General features: G+C 34.2%; 1 protein-coding gene and 1 long non-coding RNA gene across 4 annotated transcripts in view; one reads left to right on the top strand and one right to left on the bottom strand.

Annotated features, from left to right (window-relative positions):
* The window catches only part of LOC147759281 (uncharacterized), a 108,902-nt gene that overhangs the window by 74,980 nt on the left and 16,168 nt on the right, over positions 1–17,754 (bottom strand). The gene's annotated exons all lie outside the window — the stretch shown is intronic.
* LOC106156331 (beta-galactosidase-1-like protein 2) lies at positions 35–17,355 on the top strand. Of its 3 annotated transcripts, XM_086998674.1 has the most exons (18): positions 35–306; positions 4,185–4,253; positions 4,587–4,682; positions 4,886–4,994; positions 5,394–5,486; positions 5,805–5,886; positions 6,898–7,053; positions 7,889–8,023; positions 9,029–9,118; positions 9,375–9,431; positions 10,005–10,060; positions 12,009–12,155; positions 12,646–12,723; positions 12,949–13,036; positions 14,772–14,859; positions 15,008–15,125; positions 15,409–15,525; positions 15,846–17,355. In XM_086998674.1, the coding sequence occupies exons 1-18, from the start codon at positions 35–37 to the stop codon at positions 15,915–15,917; spliced, it is 1,923 nt and encodes a 640-aa protein (XP_086854800.1). In that variant the 3' UTR covers positions 15,918–17,355. The 3 variants fall into 3 exon arrangements, 2 of the variants coding, with proteins under 2 accessions (XP_086854800.1, XP_086854801.1); XR_015331667.1 differs by lacking the exon at positions 14,772–14,859 and having other exon boundaries at positions 15,846–15,900; XM_086998675.1 differs by lacking the exons at positions 14,772–14,859; positions 15,008–15,125; positions 15,409–15,525; positions 15,846–17,355 and adding an exon at positions 13,530–13,729.

Below are 17,754 nucleotides of genomic sequence, written 5' to 3'. Positions count from 1 at the left end.
CACGTCAACGTGAGATAAACACAATCCACGCACAATGAATATCTACAAAATGAGGCCACAACACAAACAGCGTGTTATCGCGGTTGTCCTAGTTTTGTTTATAGGTTTGACATACTGGTGCTGGCCGGGGAGAAGGAGAACCATGGGGGAAAGGACTGGACTGGAAACCAAGTACAAGAAGTTCTATCTAGATGGAAAACCACTCCGTATTTTGAGTGGTGCAGTTCACTATTTCAGAGTTGTTCCTGAGTACTGGGCAGACCGGCTGATGAAGCTGAAAAGCTGCGGGTTGAACACTGTAGAAACGTAAGAAATGCAGGACATGCAAAGACTGAAGTGTTGGTTGTGTTTGTGTGGACTTACATGTTGTACATCTAGCAGTGCTTATTGCAAAGGATTTAACTTGCATTTGCAATTATAATTACATGTAATGTAAATTCTGAATAAGTAGTCACGTCAAGAGATGGACTAAAAGAGTCAGTATTACCAGTCATGTTGCTATGGTTTAAGTTAGTATGCACTCAGCAGCCAGTATTATTTCAATAGGATGCAGGCTACTTTAACGTCCACATCATGCAACTTAATTACTTCTTTTAATACAGAATATAGAACAGCACTGGGATGGATAGTAGATAAATTAATATTGTTTTCCATAGTTGGTAATTGTAGCCAATAGTCTGCCAGTGACATGGTGATGAGATGGTGGATATATGTTATTCTGTCACAACCTAACTGAAAATGCAACCTGATACATGACTGGGAATTGGCACCATGTTGTCGATGTGGTTTCCAGTTCTCATTCCTACCACTGATCTAGCTTTATAATTTGATAAATTATTAAAAGAACACTTTTTCAGAAGAATTGTCAACAACAAAGTTGCCAAAAGCAGTTTTACAATTTTGGTATAAAGAAAGGAATAATTCACATTAAAGCCATAGAAATGTTATATTCTACTAGTAAATTCAGCATAGTGTTATGACGTGCACTGGTTGATCCTAATGGCACTGTAAGATTAAATGTTGACACAGGTTTAAGATAATCAGTTTACCTTAATCCATCCTATTAAAAGGCTGGATTGTCTCAGCTTTCATTTATATTTGATTATTATGTACAGACACAGATGTGTCTGTACATATTGCCATCACCTGCGTCTGTCGTCGCCGTCGTCGCCGATGCCGATGCCGATGCCGATGGCGATGCCGTCGCCGTGCACTTTCACTGTAAACACGATAAGTGGAACACAGTTTTATTTTTTGGTTTTATATTTACAGAGCTGATGAATATTCATAAAACGCAGGTCAAGTTCGAAAATCAGCATGATCGGGCCATTATTGTAGAAGTTATGCTGTTTTTTCACTTTTCAGCATATATGCAACCCTGTAAACACATTTTAAGGAAAACCGTTAGGCCTGTTGTCATGAAACTCAGAGAAGTAATCAATCTTTTTAAAACGCAGGTCAAGTCCGAAAATGGGCATGATCGGGCCACTATTTTAGTAGTTATGCTGTTTTTTCCTTTTTTCAGCATATGTGCAACACTGTAAACACAATTTAAGAAAAACAGATGGGCCAATTGTCATTAAACTCACAGGAGTGGTCAATCTTACTAAAACGCAGGTTGAGTTCGAAAATCAGCATAATCGGGCCATTATTTTAGAAGTTATGCTGTTTTTTCACATTTCCTCAGATTCAATTCTTAGGCATGTTAACAGTCTTATTATTTTACTAATAAGATACATTAAAGTGTTTGTTTGACATTTCCTGCATCTTTACAACATTGTTAGTAGATTATGTAAAAATGATGGTAAACTTGTTATCGTGTATTGTGTAATAAAGTGTCAAAAATGGAAATAAACTCATATCATTGCAGTTTGTCAGATTCAATCATTCACTATGTTCAGAATCTCAGAATGGAGGAAATTGGACATTTAACACTATTCTATTGATATTTTCCCATCTCATCAATTATCTTAGTTGATGCTATAAAAATGGCAGTAAACTGTTTATTTTGTTTTATGTTAAAAAAAGTGTTAAAAATGGAAATAAACCCATGTCAGAACAGTGCTGTCTTGTTTCACATTTCCTCAGATTCAATTCTTAGGCATGTTAACAGTCTTATTATTTAACTAATAAGACATGTAAAAGTGTTTGGTTGACATTTCCTGCATCTTTACAACATTATTAGTTGATTATGTAAAAATGATGGTAAACTTGTTATCTTGTATTGTGTAATAAAGTTTCAAAAATGGAAACAAACTCATATCATTGCAGTTTGTCAGATTTAATCATTCACTATGTTCAGAATCTCAGAATGGAGGAAATTGGACATTTAACACTGTTGTATTGATATTTTTCCCATCTCATCAATTTTCTTAGTTGATTGTATAAAAATGGCAGTAACCTGTTAATTTTGTTTTATGTTTAAAAAATTGTTAAAAATGGAAAAAAAAAAACATTTCAGAACAGTGCTGTCTTGTTTACATTTTGGCATTTTCAAGTTGTGACTTTGAAGTTCCATGGGCCTGAAGACCTTTGCTAGTCACATTTTCTGAATATCCATGATACTAATATTTTATTATTAGAAATTGATGGTCATTATGCTGTTAAACATTATGTAATATTGCATCAAAATTTGAAAAAAATCTATTTTGGGCACTGCTCCCATGATGAGCATTTAAGAAAAACCATGTCACTTACTGTTCTCAAACAGTACAGTAAATATGTACAGATGTGTCTGTACATATTGCCATCACCTGCGTCTGTCGTCGCCGTCGTCACTGTCGCTGGTGCCGTGCACTTTCATTGTAAACACGATAAGTGGAAGGCAATTTTACTTTTTGACTGTATATTTACAGAGCTGATGAATATTCATAAAATGCAGATCAAGTTCGAAAATCAGCATGATCGGGCCACTATTTTAGTAGTTATGCTGTTTTTTCATTTTTCAGCATATATGCAACACTGTAAACACAATATAAGAAAAACAGGCCAATTGTCATTAAACTCACAGGAGTGGTCATTCCTGCTAAAACGCAGGTTGAGTTAAAAAAAACAGCATAATCGGGCCATTATTTTAAAAAAATGCCGTTTTTTCACATTTCCTCAGATTCAGTTCTTAGGCATGTTAACAGTTTCATTATTTAATTAATAAGATACGTAAAAGTGTTTGTTTGGCATTTCCTGCATCTTTACAACATTATTAGTTGATTATGTAAAAATGATGGTAAACTTGTTATCATGTATTGTGTAATAAAGTTTCAAAAATGGAAATAAACTCATATCATTGCAGTTTGTCAGATTCAATCATTCACTATGTTCAGAATCTCAGAATGGAAGAAATTGGACATTTAACACTGCTCTATTGATATTTTCCCCATCTCATCAATTTTCTTAGTTGATCATATAAAAACGGCAGTAAACTGTTAATTTTGTGTTATGTTAAAAATTATAAAAAATAAAAAAAAAACATTTCAGAACAGTGCTGTCTTGTTTACATTTTGGCATTTTCAAGTTGTGACTTGAAGTTCCATGGGCCTGAAGACCTTTGCTAGTCACATTTTCTGAATATCCATAATACTAATATTTTATTATTAAAATTGATGGTCATTATGCTGTTAAACATTATGTAATATTGCATCAAAATTTGAAAAAAAGTATTTTGGGCACTGCTGCCATGAGGACCATTATGGGAAAATCATGTTACTTATGATTGCCTTACTTTCAATAAAAGAAATACAGGACTTAAATGCAGCCTGAGTTGGAAAAGCAGTCTAATTGGCTTCTTTTTCTGGAAGTTATACATATACAAAGTGTGAACTTGTTACACATTTTACTTACATTGGTATTACCTGTTGAGCATAATTAAAATTTGATGTTGAATTTGCAGTTTAACATAATGTACTTTTGCATCAGAATTGACAGTAGCCTATTTTGTGCATAGTTATTTCCTGTTTTTTGTCTGTACATTTGACAGCTTTGCTGCCTTGTTATCTTATGTTTTTGCATCCATTATAGTTTGTCTTGTCATTTGAAAAATTAAATAGAAATTTATATTAAGGAATGAGAGTAAAGAAATCAATCAATGTGATCCTTCCCCTTTGTTATTTGTATTGAAGCTTATATAATGTGATTGTCCCTGATTAAAAAAATATTTATATAATTTTCTTTCCATAATTTCAATGAAGGTATGTTCCATGGAATTTGCATGAAGAAATCAAAGGAAATTACAAGTTTGATGGCATGTTGGATCTAAGGCAAGATATAACTGACTTAAAAGGAAGGGTAAAGTTGTATATCAATGTAAAAAAAAAACGAACTATCAGATGTTGGGAAAATATCCATAATGTCATTACAAAATTTGCAAAATAGTCATACTTGACAATACCAAAATGAACATATATTTATATCCCTATTTTTGAATTTTATTCATAAACTTACAAAAATGTCGTAGTGTAAAATGTAGTCGAGTTGTGTATACTAAAATGTTTTAATGACATTAACATTTGTAATTTTAAAAATTGGAAATATACTGTAACATGATTAGTGTAAAACAACATTTTGACATGCTTTAAAATTAATCATTTTAGGAAATATATTTTGTTGGCCAAAAAATTGGGCCTCTACGTTATCTTTAGACCAGGGCCATTCATTTGCTCTGAGTGGGATTTTGGAGGATTGCCTAGGTGAGAATGATTAGGATGGGTGTCTTACAAAATATATGTTTTTGACTATTTCATACTATTCATGACTATGTGAAAAATTAATGAAGTAAAAACTCAAAACTGTTGTCATCATTTTAAGCAAATGATAAAATGAGTAGAATAAAAGTCATTAACCTTTTAAGGATTGAATGATTACATTCTCGCCAAAAAACCCTTTGTTTCAGTTGGTTATTACACGATCCACACATGCGAGTGCGATCCACATATCAACCCTTCATGGATGCTGTTGATAGCTACTTCTCTCAACTCATACCACTTGTAGCTGACCTTCAGGTGGGTGTCGTCTTAATCTTGTGGTAATTTTATTTTTCAATTTTTTTTGTAAAAAAAAAATGAAAATTAAAACATGCTTATATAAATACTGTAAGTAGTCATACTTAACATATATGTGGCTTATGCTGACATGCAATTTTGGCTGAAAGATTTACATAATGTACTTTGTTAAATAATTATAATTGAGAATTGGTTTTTGTTATGATTAATCTTTTTCAGTTTTGATATTCAAAGATCTAGAATGAGATTTAATTACTTGTCTATTGAGAAGATATTTAAGGCAGTATATTTTCATTTATAAGAGACCTTCAGTCAAGACTCGTGTTCAAGGTTTACATGCTTGGGTGAACGTTTCCTCTCCTTTTAAAGCAGTCTTATCAAAACATTTCTTTATTACAGTATACAAAGGGAGGACCCATCATAGCTGTGCAAATAGAAAACGAATATGGGTCATTTTCCAATGATATCAACTACATGGAGTTTGTTAAGACGGTATCTTGTTTACTTGCTTTATCTTTGTTACGCTTATCTTTATTTAATGTTTGCTCTTTGACAGTTCATTGATGAGAATGGTTATACACAGATCTGTAACCATTTCAAAATTAAGCAGTTTGTAGAGGTTTAATATATATTTATATATTAGTGATATTTATTGTCAATCAAGAGGTATTTTCAGTATTCCATTGATGTCATTTTTTTAAGCGTCTGCTGAAATCAAAAGCACCTGCATACTATGAACTTGTTTGTTTTATTTTGATGCCCTGTCTTGAAATAATTAAATAATTAATTAATAAGTGTTGTTTATTTTAGACTATGGAGAAGTATGGGATTGTAGAGCTGATGTTTACCTCTGACAATGACATGGGGATTGATAAGGGCTCCATGCCTGGAGGTATTGATACATAGTGAACTATTTAATAAAACAACTGTAGAAAGTATAGTTATAATACAGGGTGACCCAAAAATATAATAGTGTTATAATACCTTCTCTGTCTGTAACAAAATGTGGATTGATGCCTGGAGGTACTGTATTGATACAGATTGAACTTTGTGATGAAAACAGCTATAATGAATTTAAAAAAAATCATTGTACAGATACTAACGTACAGTTGCACACCACCAAGAAAAGTTTCTTCAGTTTTGATTGTAGAGATGATACTGTTTCTCTATGAAGACAAAAATATTATTACAATGCAAAGGGGTCCTTAAACTACTTCTTTCCCCTGCTATATTTTTTTTTCATTTTTGCAAATATGAAAATGGAGAGAAAAAAGTCAAAGCAGTTGTACCTCACCTTGACCCTGTTGAATCAAATTGGTGGAAAGTGAAGTGTTGGAGGGGTGGAGGGTCATTGTTGGAGGGTGGAGGGTCATTGTTGGAGGGGGGAGGGTCATTGTTGGAGGGGGAGGGTCATTGTTGGAGGGTGGAGGGTCATTGTTGGAGGGTGTGGGTCATTGTTGGAGGGGGAGGGTCATTGTTGGAGGGGGTGGGTCATTGTTTGAGAGGGAGGGTCATTGTTGGAGAGGGAGGGTCATTGTTGGAGAGGGAGGGTCATTGTTGGAGAGGGAGGGTCATTGTTGGAGAGGGAGGGTCATTGTTGGAGAGGCAGGGTCATTGTTGGATGGGGTGGGTCATTGTTGGAGGGGGTGGGTCATTGTTGGAGAGGGAGGGTCATTGTTGGAGGGGGTGGGTCATTGTTGGAAAGGGAGGGTCATTGTGGGAGGGAGAGGGTCATTGTTGGAGAGGGAGGGTCATTGTTGGAGGGGGTGGGTCATTGTTGGAAAGGGAGGGTCATTGTGGGAGGGAGAGGGTCATTGTTGGAGAGGGAGGGTCATTGTGGGAGGGGGAGGGAGTAGAAGAAAACACTGTAATGTCTCTGAGTGAAGTACTTGCTTACTTTCAGTGCTGGTGACAGCCAACTTTAATGAGCTCCATGTTGCTGAGGGACTGTTCAATCAGATCAGGAAAACGAACCCTGAGTGGCCGCTGATGGCGATGGAGTTCTGGCCAGGCTGGTTTGACCACTGGGGAGAGGAGCATCATAAGTATAGTGAAGAAAGTAAGAACTTGAAAAGCTTTCAGGCAGACATCTGCCAAGGCAGTTAAATCGACATTATTGATTAAAATTAATTGGTTATTAATTGCCAAAATGTAATTGATTCTAAGTTATCCCATTCCTTACCCATTTTGAGACTTCACAATCAGTCCATTACTTTTTGAGCTAGATTGTTAATTAAGAAACCATCAAAGACATGTGGATGTAATTAAACATATTGTAGATTCTTATGAGATGATTACAAGTGGCTTGTTAAATTCAAATATGGTTTGTATAAAGGGTTTCTAACTGTTACATTTTCATTCTTTTTTATGTACAGACACAGATGTGTCTGTACATATTGCCATCACCTGCGTCTGTCGTCGCCGTCGCCGATGCCGATGCCGATGCTGGCGCCGGCGCCGTGCACTTTCAGCGTAAACACGATAAGTGGAACACAGTTTTACTTTTTGGTTTTATATTTACAGAGCTGATGAATATTCATAAAACGCAGGTCAAGTTCGAAAAATCAGCATGATCGGGCCATTATAGTAGAAGATATGCGTTTTTTTTTCACTTTTCAGCATATATGCAACCTTGTAAACACATTTTAAGGAAAACCGTTAGGCCTGTTGTCATGAAACTCACAGGAGTAATCAATCTTACTAAAACGCAGGTCAACTTCGAAAATCGGCATGATCGGGCCACTATTTTAGTAGTTATGCTGTTTTTTCATTTTTTATAGCTGAACTTTCCTTTCTTTAAAAATCTTTTCTCTGACTGGGAATATCTTAACATGTCATTACAATTAGTTTTCCAACATGTTGAGTAATTATTATTTTCTTCGTTTTTTTTCCAGAAACTGAAACTGTGCTGAGGTATATTCTGAAGAATGATGGCTCAGTGAATTTCTACATGTTTCATGGAGGCACCAACTTTGGCTTCATGAATGGTGCTAACGGGCCGCCATATGCACCGACCATCACAAGCTATGGTGAGAGCATGTTTACAAATGGACTCATTTAGACGGGAAATAGTTGACGTGTAGTTGGGTGTGTAACTTGAACATTTTAGTGCAGAAGGATACAACTGTACCTCAGCCTAAAATTAGGTCTAGTTTTGGTGTGTTCCAATATTCTTTTTTTAGTGTGAAATATAACTTTTTACTTTAATATCATCTCTTGAAGATGCATTAAGTACCAAATTGAAGACAAGGCAGTATGTAAGGGTTGACCACCAGACTGCCAGGTTCAAATATGACACTTTGTATTTCATTTAAAGATACATACAAAGTCATTTTTTTGTCATAAAAACCAACCAAATGCCAGCATATAGTTTCAAGTAGTATAACTAAGAGAATTGCCAAAAGGCATTGTTTAATTTTACCCGAAAGTGTTGTTTGAACAGATTTTTCTGCTAGCATTCTATGCTGTATGTCAATGGGGCAGAAAAGTAGGTCACAAAAGTAGGTTAAATTGACAACCAAAAATTTAAAGAAAGGAGCACTCTAACGCTCTTTTATGGTTGATCGGGTGATTTATTCAGTTTATCCCTTGGCATGTGGAATTTATTAGTGTCATAGAAGAAACTAGTAGAAGTGGTTTACATGTGTTACTGGGAATCCGCCCTCCACCAATGCTCAGTTCGTATGTACCTTTAAAACAACCTCATCAACTGGCGACATCAAAGACTGTTTTCAGTCTAACATATTAGTCTGACTTTGAATATGAACTAAAAATAAGTGGACAGTACAAAAATGAGTTGACTTTTCACACTGGTCACTTGATGTGGAGATAGCCAAATTATGACTATGTTAAGTTTCTGGTTGTGTTTGAACATAACAAGTGTCCTATTAGATACTTAAGAAATTATCATAAAAAGTACAGTCCAATTTTATTTAGTTGTTTGTAACTTTGCAGATTTAATCTGATGATAAACAACAACAATAACAACAACAAAAAACATCCAAATGGAAAATGTTTCAAATGTTTTCTTCCAGACTATGATGCTCCACTAAATGAGCGAGGAGGTTTGACCAACAAATATGCAAAGATCAAAGAAATATTTGAAGAGATGATCCCAAGTGAAAGTGAGAACACCTTGCCTGCCCTCTGTAGTTATTGTGGTTTACTAAAACACAGTGAATTTTAAAAGTTACATTATTTAGTCAGAAAAGCAATTCTCTCAGTGACTCATACATTTTTTACTCTGACAGTAACAACTTTAACAAGTTTAAGTGCACACAATTTACCATTTCATTGAGACTTACTTCATCACTGAGGTTTTCAGATGTTTGTAGAAGTTCAGAATCTGCCATTAAATAAATCCATGTCCTATACTTCCAGTACCCCATCCTCTACCTGAGCTGCCATCTTCTGCTCACTTGGGGACCATGGGATATGGTAACTATGTTAAACTTTTTAAATTTAAATTTAAATCTCTAGATACATCAAATTTATACAGATGTGCATCAGAATTTTTTAATGCTACCTCTGATCATTGTGCATGCAGACACATCTTTTACAATTTTTATACAAATAAGGCTGTTTGTACTGCATGACACATGAGTGAAAAAAAACTTGTGTTCTTAGTCTTATGTGTTTATATGTTTAAGTGTTAATTGGTATAACAATGTCTGTGTGATATTTTCTACAGGCACAGTGAAGATGACCAGGTACATTATGTTGGATTCTATGTTATATTTTATCACTCTCTCTGTGTGATATTTTCTACAGGCACAGTGAAGATGACCAGGTACATTATGTTGGATTCTATGTTATATTTTATCACTCTCTCTGTGTGATATTTTCTACAGGCACAGTGAAGATGACCAGGTACATTATGTTGGATTCTATGTTATATTTTATCACTCTCTCTGTGTGATATTTTCTACAGGCACAGTGAAGATGACCAGGTACATTATGTTGGATTCTATGTTATATTTTATCACTCTCTCTGTGTGATATTTTCTACAGGCACAGTGAAGATGACCAGGTATATGCCGTTGGATTCTATGCTGACATATGTAGAGGTGAGATGCTGTAAGATTTTCTTATTGTCTCTTTAACTGATTATGAATATAAGAAGAAATATTGTGGTAATTGATTTATCATTTTACTCTTTGATATTAAAGAGATCATAATATTCACTAATTGTAGATATAATCGAAGTAATCTATGTTTATTGCACATTTGTTCTTTTAAAATGATCTTGTATTGTTCCAGAGTGACATCTATCTTAAATAAAGTAAACTATTTTCCAGTTTTTTTATGTACAGACACAGATGTGTCTGTACATATTGCCATCACCTGCGTCTGTCGTCGCCGTCCCTGTCGCCGTCGATGTCGCCGTCGCCGTCGCCGTGCACTTTCATCGTTAACACGATAAGTGGAAGACAGTTTTACTTTTTGGCTTTATATTTACAGAGCTGATAAATATTTATAAAACGCAGGTCAAGTTAGAAAATCAGCATGTTTGGGCAATTATTGTAGAAGTTATGCTGTTTTTTTCACTTTTTAGCTTATATGCAACACTGTTAACACATTTCAAGGAAAACCGATAGGCCTGTTGTCATGAAACTCACAGGAGTAATCAATCTCACTAAAACGCAGGTCAAGTTCGAAAATCAGCATTATCGGGCCATTATTTTAGAAGTTATGCTGTTTTTTCACATTTCCTCAGATTCAATTCTTAGGCATGTTAACAGTCTCATTATTTAACTAATAAGATACGTAAAGGTGTTTGTTTCACATTTCCTGCATCTGTACAACATTGTTAGTTGATTGTGTAAAAATGATGGTAAACTTGTTATCATGTATTGTATAACAGAGTTTCAAAAATGGAAATAAACTCATATCATTGTAGTTTGTAAGATTCATTCATTCACTATGTTCAGAAACATAGAATGGAGGAAATTGGACATTAAACACTGTTCTATTGATATTTTTCCCATCTCATCAATTTTCTTAGTTGATCATATAAAAATGACAGTAAAGTGTTAATTTTGTTATATGTTAAAAAATTGTTAAAAATGAAAAAAAAAAAACATTTTAGGACAGTGCTGTCTTGTCTACATTTTGGCATTTTCAAGATGTGACTTTGAATTTCCATGGGCCTGAAGACCTTTGCTAGTCACATTTTCTGAATATCCATGATACTAATATTTTATTATTAAAAATTGATGGTCATTATGCTGTTAAACATTATGTAATATTGCATCAAAATTTGAAAAAAAAACCTATTTTGGGCACTGCTCCCATGATGACCATTTAAGAAAACCCATGTTACTTACTGTTCTCAAACTTACAAAGAAATATGGGACTAAAATATAGCTTCAGTAGGCAATGCAATCTGCCAGTTAAACAGTTTTTTTGTGAAAATTTAATTTTTCACATATTGGCATTTTCAAGGTGTGACTTTGAAGTTCATCAGGCTTGAAGACCCATGCTAGTCACATTTTCTGAAAATCCATGATACGTATATTTTGTTATTAAAAATTGATTGTCATTATGCTGTTAACCATTTTGTAATATTGCATCAGAATAGAAGAAAACACAATTTTGGGTGCTGCTGCCATGATGACCATTATGGGAAAACCATGTTACTTATGATTGCCAAACTTTCAAAAAAGAAATACAGGACTAAAATGCAGCCTGAGTTGGAAAAGCAGTCTAATTGACTTCTTTTTCTGGAAGTTTTACATTTTCAAAGTGTGAACTTGAACTCCCACAGGCCTGAAGCCTTATGCTTGTTACACATTTTACTTACATTGGTATTACCTGTTGAGCATAATTAAAATTTGATGTTGAATTTGCAGTTTAACATAATGTACTTTTGCATCAGAATTGACAGTAGCCTATTTTGTTATTTCCTGCTTTTTGTCTGTACATTTGACAGCTTTGCTGCCTTGTTTATGTTATATATATCATCTAGCAATCAGAGCATTTGATAAGCCTACTTTCCATTTTTCCCATTGGTAGTCTGTCCATTCCAAAGAAGTGATCCCCATGGAGTTCTTGGATATTAACAATGGTGGAGGACAGGGCTATGGCTTTATACTGTATAGGAAGAGTGTGACCAGTGGAGGCACCTTGAAGATCACTGGTCATGTCAGGGATAGAGCAGTGGTCAGTGGCATTGATGACCATTTATTGGACAGCTGACAGCCCTGTAGCTGGGGGGGGGGGGGGGGGGGGGGTTTCAAGGTTAATGTCTACTCTGGGAAATTTTGATTTAGGAAAATTAAGGTTTTATGACAAAAGGTCCACATTTTCAGAAAAAGAAACCCCCTTTTGTAATTGCTAGCTATGGGCCTGGCTTTATACCATGAATAAATTGAAATAGATTATTGCATTGGCCAAAACAATGGATGGATAATATCTTTGTCTCTATACTGTAAAGTGTAAAAAAATCTGCACTACTAACTGATAAGGTCATATCATTATGCTATGTTTATCTTTGAACTATGTAATTTCTCAAATTAATTTCCTTATATGTGCAAAGTAAAATTTTCTATTTAAGGTTTTTTTTCACAGACATGAAAAACCATATATATATATATATATATATTTGAAATTAATATCCTCAAATGTACATTGTTAATGTTTCTATTTAAAGGTACTTTTTGATGGGAATGAGGAGGGTGTTATAGATTGTTACAAGCCAGACCAGATAGTGGAAGTGAAAGTATCCAAGGTGGGACATATTACTGATCCGTGTATTTATTATCCTAATTTGTTCAGTTAAATACTTTTACAATTTTATAAATGTACCTTTGGTTTAGAAGGATAGTACATAATAAAATTATTGTGAGAATAATAAAATTCAGTTTATTTTTTTCACAATTTACGTGTGGAAATATTGTTGACCTACAAGAAAACTAATCTGTGCTGCAGTTCTTATGTTTTTCCCATTTCTCAGATGGGCATGTTGGACATTTTGGTTGAAAATCTTGGGAGAGTGAACTATGCTGATGGTAAATCAGGGGTGCTGGATGATCAGAGAAAAGGTATATGGTGATGAAATTGTACATTTTATTTGACATGATGTCATAGAGAATTATAATGTAAATTGTAGATCATAGTTTTTTTTATCATCAAAATATTGTAAAAGATATGATTAAACCTCATGCCACTGAAATAGTCAGTGTGTTAATGTGAAATGCAAAAAAATTAAAAAGAAGTTCCTTATGTATGTTTGGCGAGATATGTTTATCTTAAACATGACTTTTTGACATTGTCTTTAAGCAGAGCTTTCCATTCAATTTATTACTTCTATTAATCCAGGTCTGGTAGAGCCAGTAACCTTAGGGCTATATATTATGATTTCTATTAATCCAGGTCTGGTAGAGCCAGTAACCTTAGGGCTACATATTATGATTTCTATTAATCCAGGTCTGGTAGAGCCAGAAACCTTAGGGCTATATATTATGATTTCTATTAATCCAGGTCTGGTAGAGCCAGTAACCTTAGGGCTATATATTATGATTTCTATTAATCCAGGTCTGGTAGAACCAGTAACCTTGGGTCTATATATTATGATTTCTATTAATCCAGGTCTGGTAGAACCAGTGACCTTAGGGCTATATATTATGATTTCTATTAATCCAGGTCTGGTAGAACCAGTAACCTTAGGGCTATATATTATGATTTCTATTAATCCAGGTCTGGTAGAGCCAGTAACTTGAGGGCTATAGGTTATGATTTCTATTAATCCAGGTCTGGTAGAGCCAGTAACTTGAGGGCTATATATTATGATTTCTAATAATCCAGGTCAGGTAGAACCAGTAACCTTGGGTCTATATATTATGATTTCTATTAATCCAGGTCTAGTAGAGCCAGTAACCTTAGGGCTCTATATTTTGATTTCTGTTAATCCAGGTCTGGTAGAACCAGTAACCTTAGGGCTATATATTATGATTTCTATTAATCCAGGTGTGGTAGAACCAGTAACCTTAGGGCTATATATTATGATTTCTTTTAATCCAGGTCTGGTAGAACCAGTAACCTTGGGTCTATATATTATGATTTCTATTAATCCAGGTCTGGTAGAACCAGTAACCTTAGGGCTATATATTATGATTTCTATTAATCCAGGTGTGATAGAACCAGTAACCTTAGGGCTATATATTATGATTTCTTTTAATCCAGGTCTGGTAGAACCAGTAAACTTAGGGCTATATATTATGATTTCTATTAATCCAGGTGTGATAGAACCAGTAACCTTAGGGCTATATATTATGATTTCTTTTAATCCAGGTCTGGTAGAACCAGTAAACTTAGGGCTATATATTATGATTTCTTTTAATCCAGGTCTGGTAGAACCAGTAAACTTAGGGCTATATATTATGATTTCTATTAATCCAGGTCTGGTAGAACCAGTAACCTTAGGGCTATATATTATGATTTCTATTAATCCAGGTGTGATAGAACCAGTAACCTTAGGGCTATATATTATGATTTCTTTTAATCCAGGTCTGGTAGAACCAGTAAACTTAGGGCTATATATTATGATTTCTATTAATCCAGGTCTGGTAGAACCAGTAAACTTAGGGCTATATATTATGATTTCTATTAATCCAGGTCTGGTAGAACCAGTAACCTTAGGGCTATATATTATGATTTCTATTAATCCAGGTCTGGTAGAACCAGTAACCTTAGGGCTATATATTATGATTTCTATTAATCCAGGTGTGGTAGAACCAGTAACCTTGGGTCTATATATTATGATTTCTATTAATCCAGGTCTGGTAGAACCAGTAAACTTAGGGGATACCAAACTAGAGGGATGGTCCATTTATCCTCTGGAGTTCAAGAAAAAATTTTTGAGAAAGTAGGTTACAGTTTTTAATATGCCCAATTGTCATTTCCTCGGATCTATAACTTTATTGTCAGGGTGCTAGCTAATAATATTAATCTTAGTACACTGTAACAGAATGCTAATGTGGCCATTCAGTGAAAATATTTGATATATTTTTCAGTATTGTATCTTCCCCCAAATGGACAAAATTTGACAGGGAATTCCAGGGACCGGCAATATTCAGGGGTACTTTCTTTATCCATGAAGAATCAGCCAGAGACACATACATAAATATGGTGGTCAGTAAACTATTTATATTGTTAATATTTACAGCAACAACAAATAGTATTGCTACAGATTCTGATGATATTCTTCCTTCTAGCAGTTGGTTAGAATAATTATGATACTTTGCTAAAATTATATGTACCTTGTTGTATTCATTTCTAAGATTTACTCATACAATACATGAAATACACACTGTTCCTCATTCCCTCATTTATTAAAAAATTGAAATGGTCAGATATTCATGTTCTTTCTTCCTCTCAACTTGTGAGATCATTAAAGCTTTGTTCATGTTGTCAGGGTTGGAAGAAAGGTGTGGTATTTGTGAATGGGTTTAACCTGGGCAGGTATTGGGAGAAAGGACCCCAGGGGACCCTCTACCTGCCTGGACCACTGCTCAAGAAGGGAGACAATGAGGTAGGTTTAGATAGGAAACAAATATACACTCCAAAAGGATGTGAAATTAAAAGGAATTAATATTTTTGACAGTCAATTAAGGCATTTAACTTCTTGTCAGTCAGTTTTTTTAGCTATTTTTGTAGCAGTCTTTAAGTTTTTAGAAGTGGGGTGACAAACTTAAACGGCCATATTGCACCCTCCATATGAATTTAAATATTTTATTTTTAAAAAAGAAGACAGAACACTGCACACTGACGTGAAATTGAAGAAAAATGAATCAGATGTAACATTTGATGTATATGTTTTAAAAACTAACTTTTTTCTTTGCATACTTGTAGATTTTGGTCTTTGAGCTCCATAAACCAAACAGTGTTGTCATCTTGGACAATCATCCAGTGCTTGGGTCTTAGAAAATTGATGCTAGCAGGATATTACGACAGCTGATAAACACAACACACTGCCAGTAGAACAGAGATTCCCTTTATTATAGCATTTAGTTCAACACGGTTGAAAGCTTTCAGGAATATCCCTGATTTCAGAATTTTCAGTCTTCATTTTGATCATATATGTGTGCATGAATTGACAGGAGTCTCTTAGGCTAGTTTGCTGTCAAAAATTTCATGTTTTTTAAAATACAATGGAATCATATAGTTGTAAGTTGAAAATGTCATTTTATTGACATTTGTACTCTGATTAATACATAAAGTATGAAATTAAAATACACACAGTTAAATATAATTCTGTGATTGATAATCATGCATGGTAAAGCATTTACTAGTTTAAGATATTATTTAAGTTTAAGCAAAGATGGATTTATATTTATTATAATGGTCTAAGTGTGATGAGAAATTGCAAGCTACATTTTCAGGATTTTTACTTTTCACAACTTTCACCCATGGTTCAAAGAAAAGCATTTGTTTACCAATTAAGGGAAATGAAATGAGCTGCTAGTTGTTATTAACCTTGACACTGTGATGCTAATTCATTTGGGTTAAAGTATTTATTAAAGGACAGATATGAAGGACTTTCGACTACAGTATGAAAAATCGTACCCTGGAATTTGCTACTCTATATCCTACAATGTATTGTGATTTTGTGCAATAGACAATAATTTGGACGCTTGGCATGTCTTGTTGATATCTGAGTGTGTGCGTGTGTGCGTGTGTACACACTCCGTACGTAGAAGTTTATGCTTGAAAATGAACTTTTCTGAGAAGGCAATGAAATTCCACTGATGGGAATTTCCTGACTTTTGTCAGATCTCCATTTCAGGGTCATTTGGGTCAAAGTGAATCCTGGACCCTGGACCCCAGGCCAATTTTCCTACTTTTTCTGTGAGGACTGGTCTCTTCCCTGAAATAAATAGTGGATGGAAAATTTTATGATTCTTTTATGTTTTACTGCATTGAACCTCATAGTTAATGTAATGCTTTTATTCTTCAGGTGTTCAGGAACAAATTAAAAGACCAGTGTTTTGTTTTTCTTTTCATTACTTGATACACATGCAGGTTTGGTAATTATGTAAAAATTCAAATGGAATTTTATGGTATAATAATTGTTACTGGTTGTTAATTATTGGTTAATGTTATATTGTTGGATCATGTTGTGGTCATTTAAGACATCTGTTGATTGGGTTTTATATATCTGTACATTAATGGTTCATGTTTTTGGATATACAAATCAATATGAATATTGGTGGATTAACTATGCATTCTGCAATGTACTTTTTACACTTTTATCTTCATTGCCTAAAGAATTATGAATAAAATGTGCATTTATTCATTTGACAATTTTAATAATGTCTTTGTGTACTTCAAATGTAACAAGATAAAACCTTCATTAAAAGAACCATGCTCATTCGAAAGATTTTAAGTTAAATGAAAAAAGTAAACTGTGATGTCATGAAATTTGGCCTTAAATCTATTTTTGAAAAGTTATAACCCATTCCTATGCAGACATTTGATGGGTACATACTCTGTCTTAAAGCAAGCACTGACCTGCTCATTGTGTATCTTTAACTGTCTTTAACAAACCAATGCATGATATTTGAAAAATTAAAAATGCAGACATATATTTTATTTTATTAAAGTTTCATTTCCCATTTTACAACATGTGAAGTATGGCATTGACTGTATTTTCTATAAGGGTATAAGAGATAAAGTGAAGTTTTACACTAAAGATCCAGGTTTGGTTACCATTGACCCCAGCTATAGCCCCCCTCCCCCCCCCCCCCCCCTCCAAAAAAAA

Source organism: Lingula anatina, unplaced genomic scaffold (assembly GCF_051362555.1).
Source record: "Lingula anatina isolate TDL-2025a unplaced genomic scaffold, LinAna3.0 unanchor82, whole genome shotgun sequence".
Classification (NCBI taxonomy): Eukaryota; Metazoa; Brachiopoda; class Lingulata; order Lingulida; family Lingulidae; genus Lingula; species Lingula anatina.
This window is presented reverse-complemented; position numbering and strand designations above follow the sequence as displayed.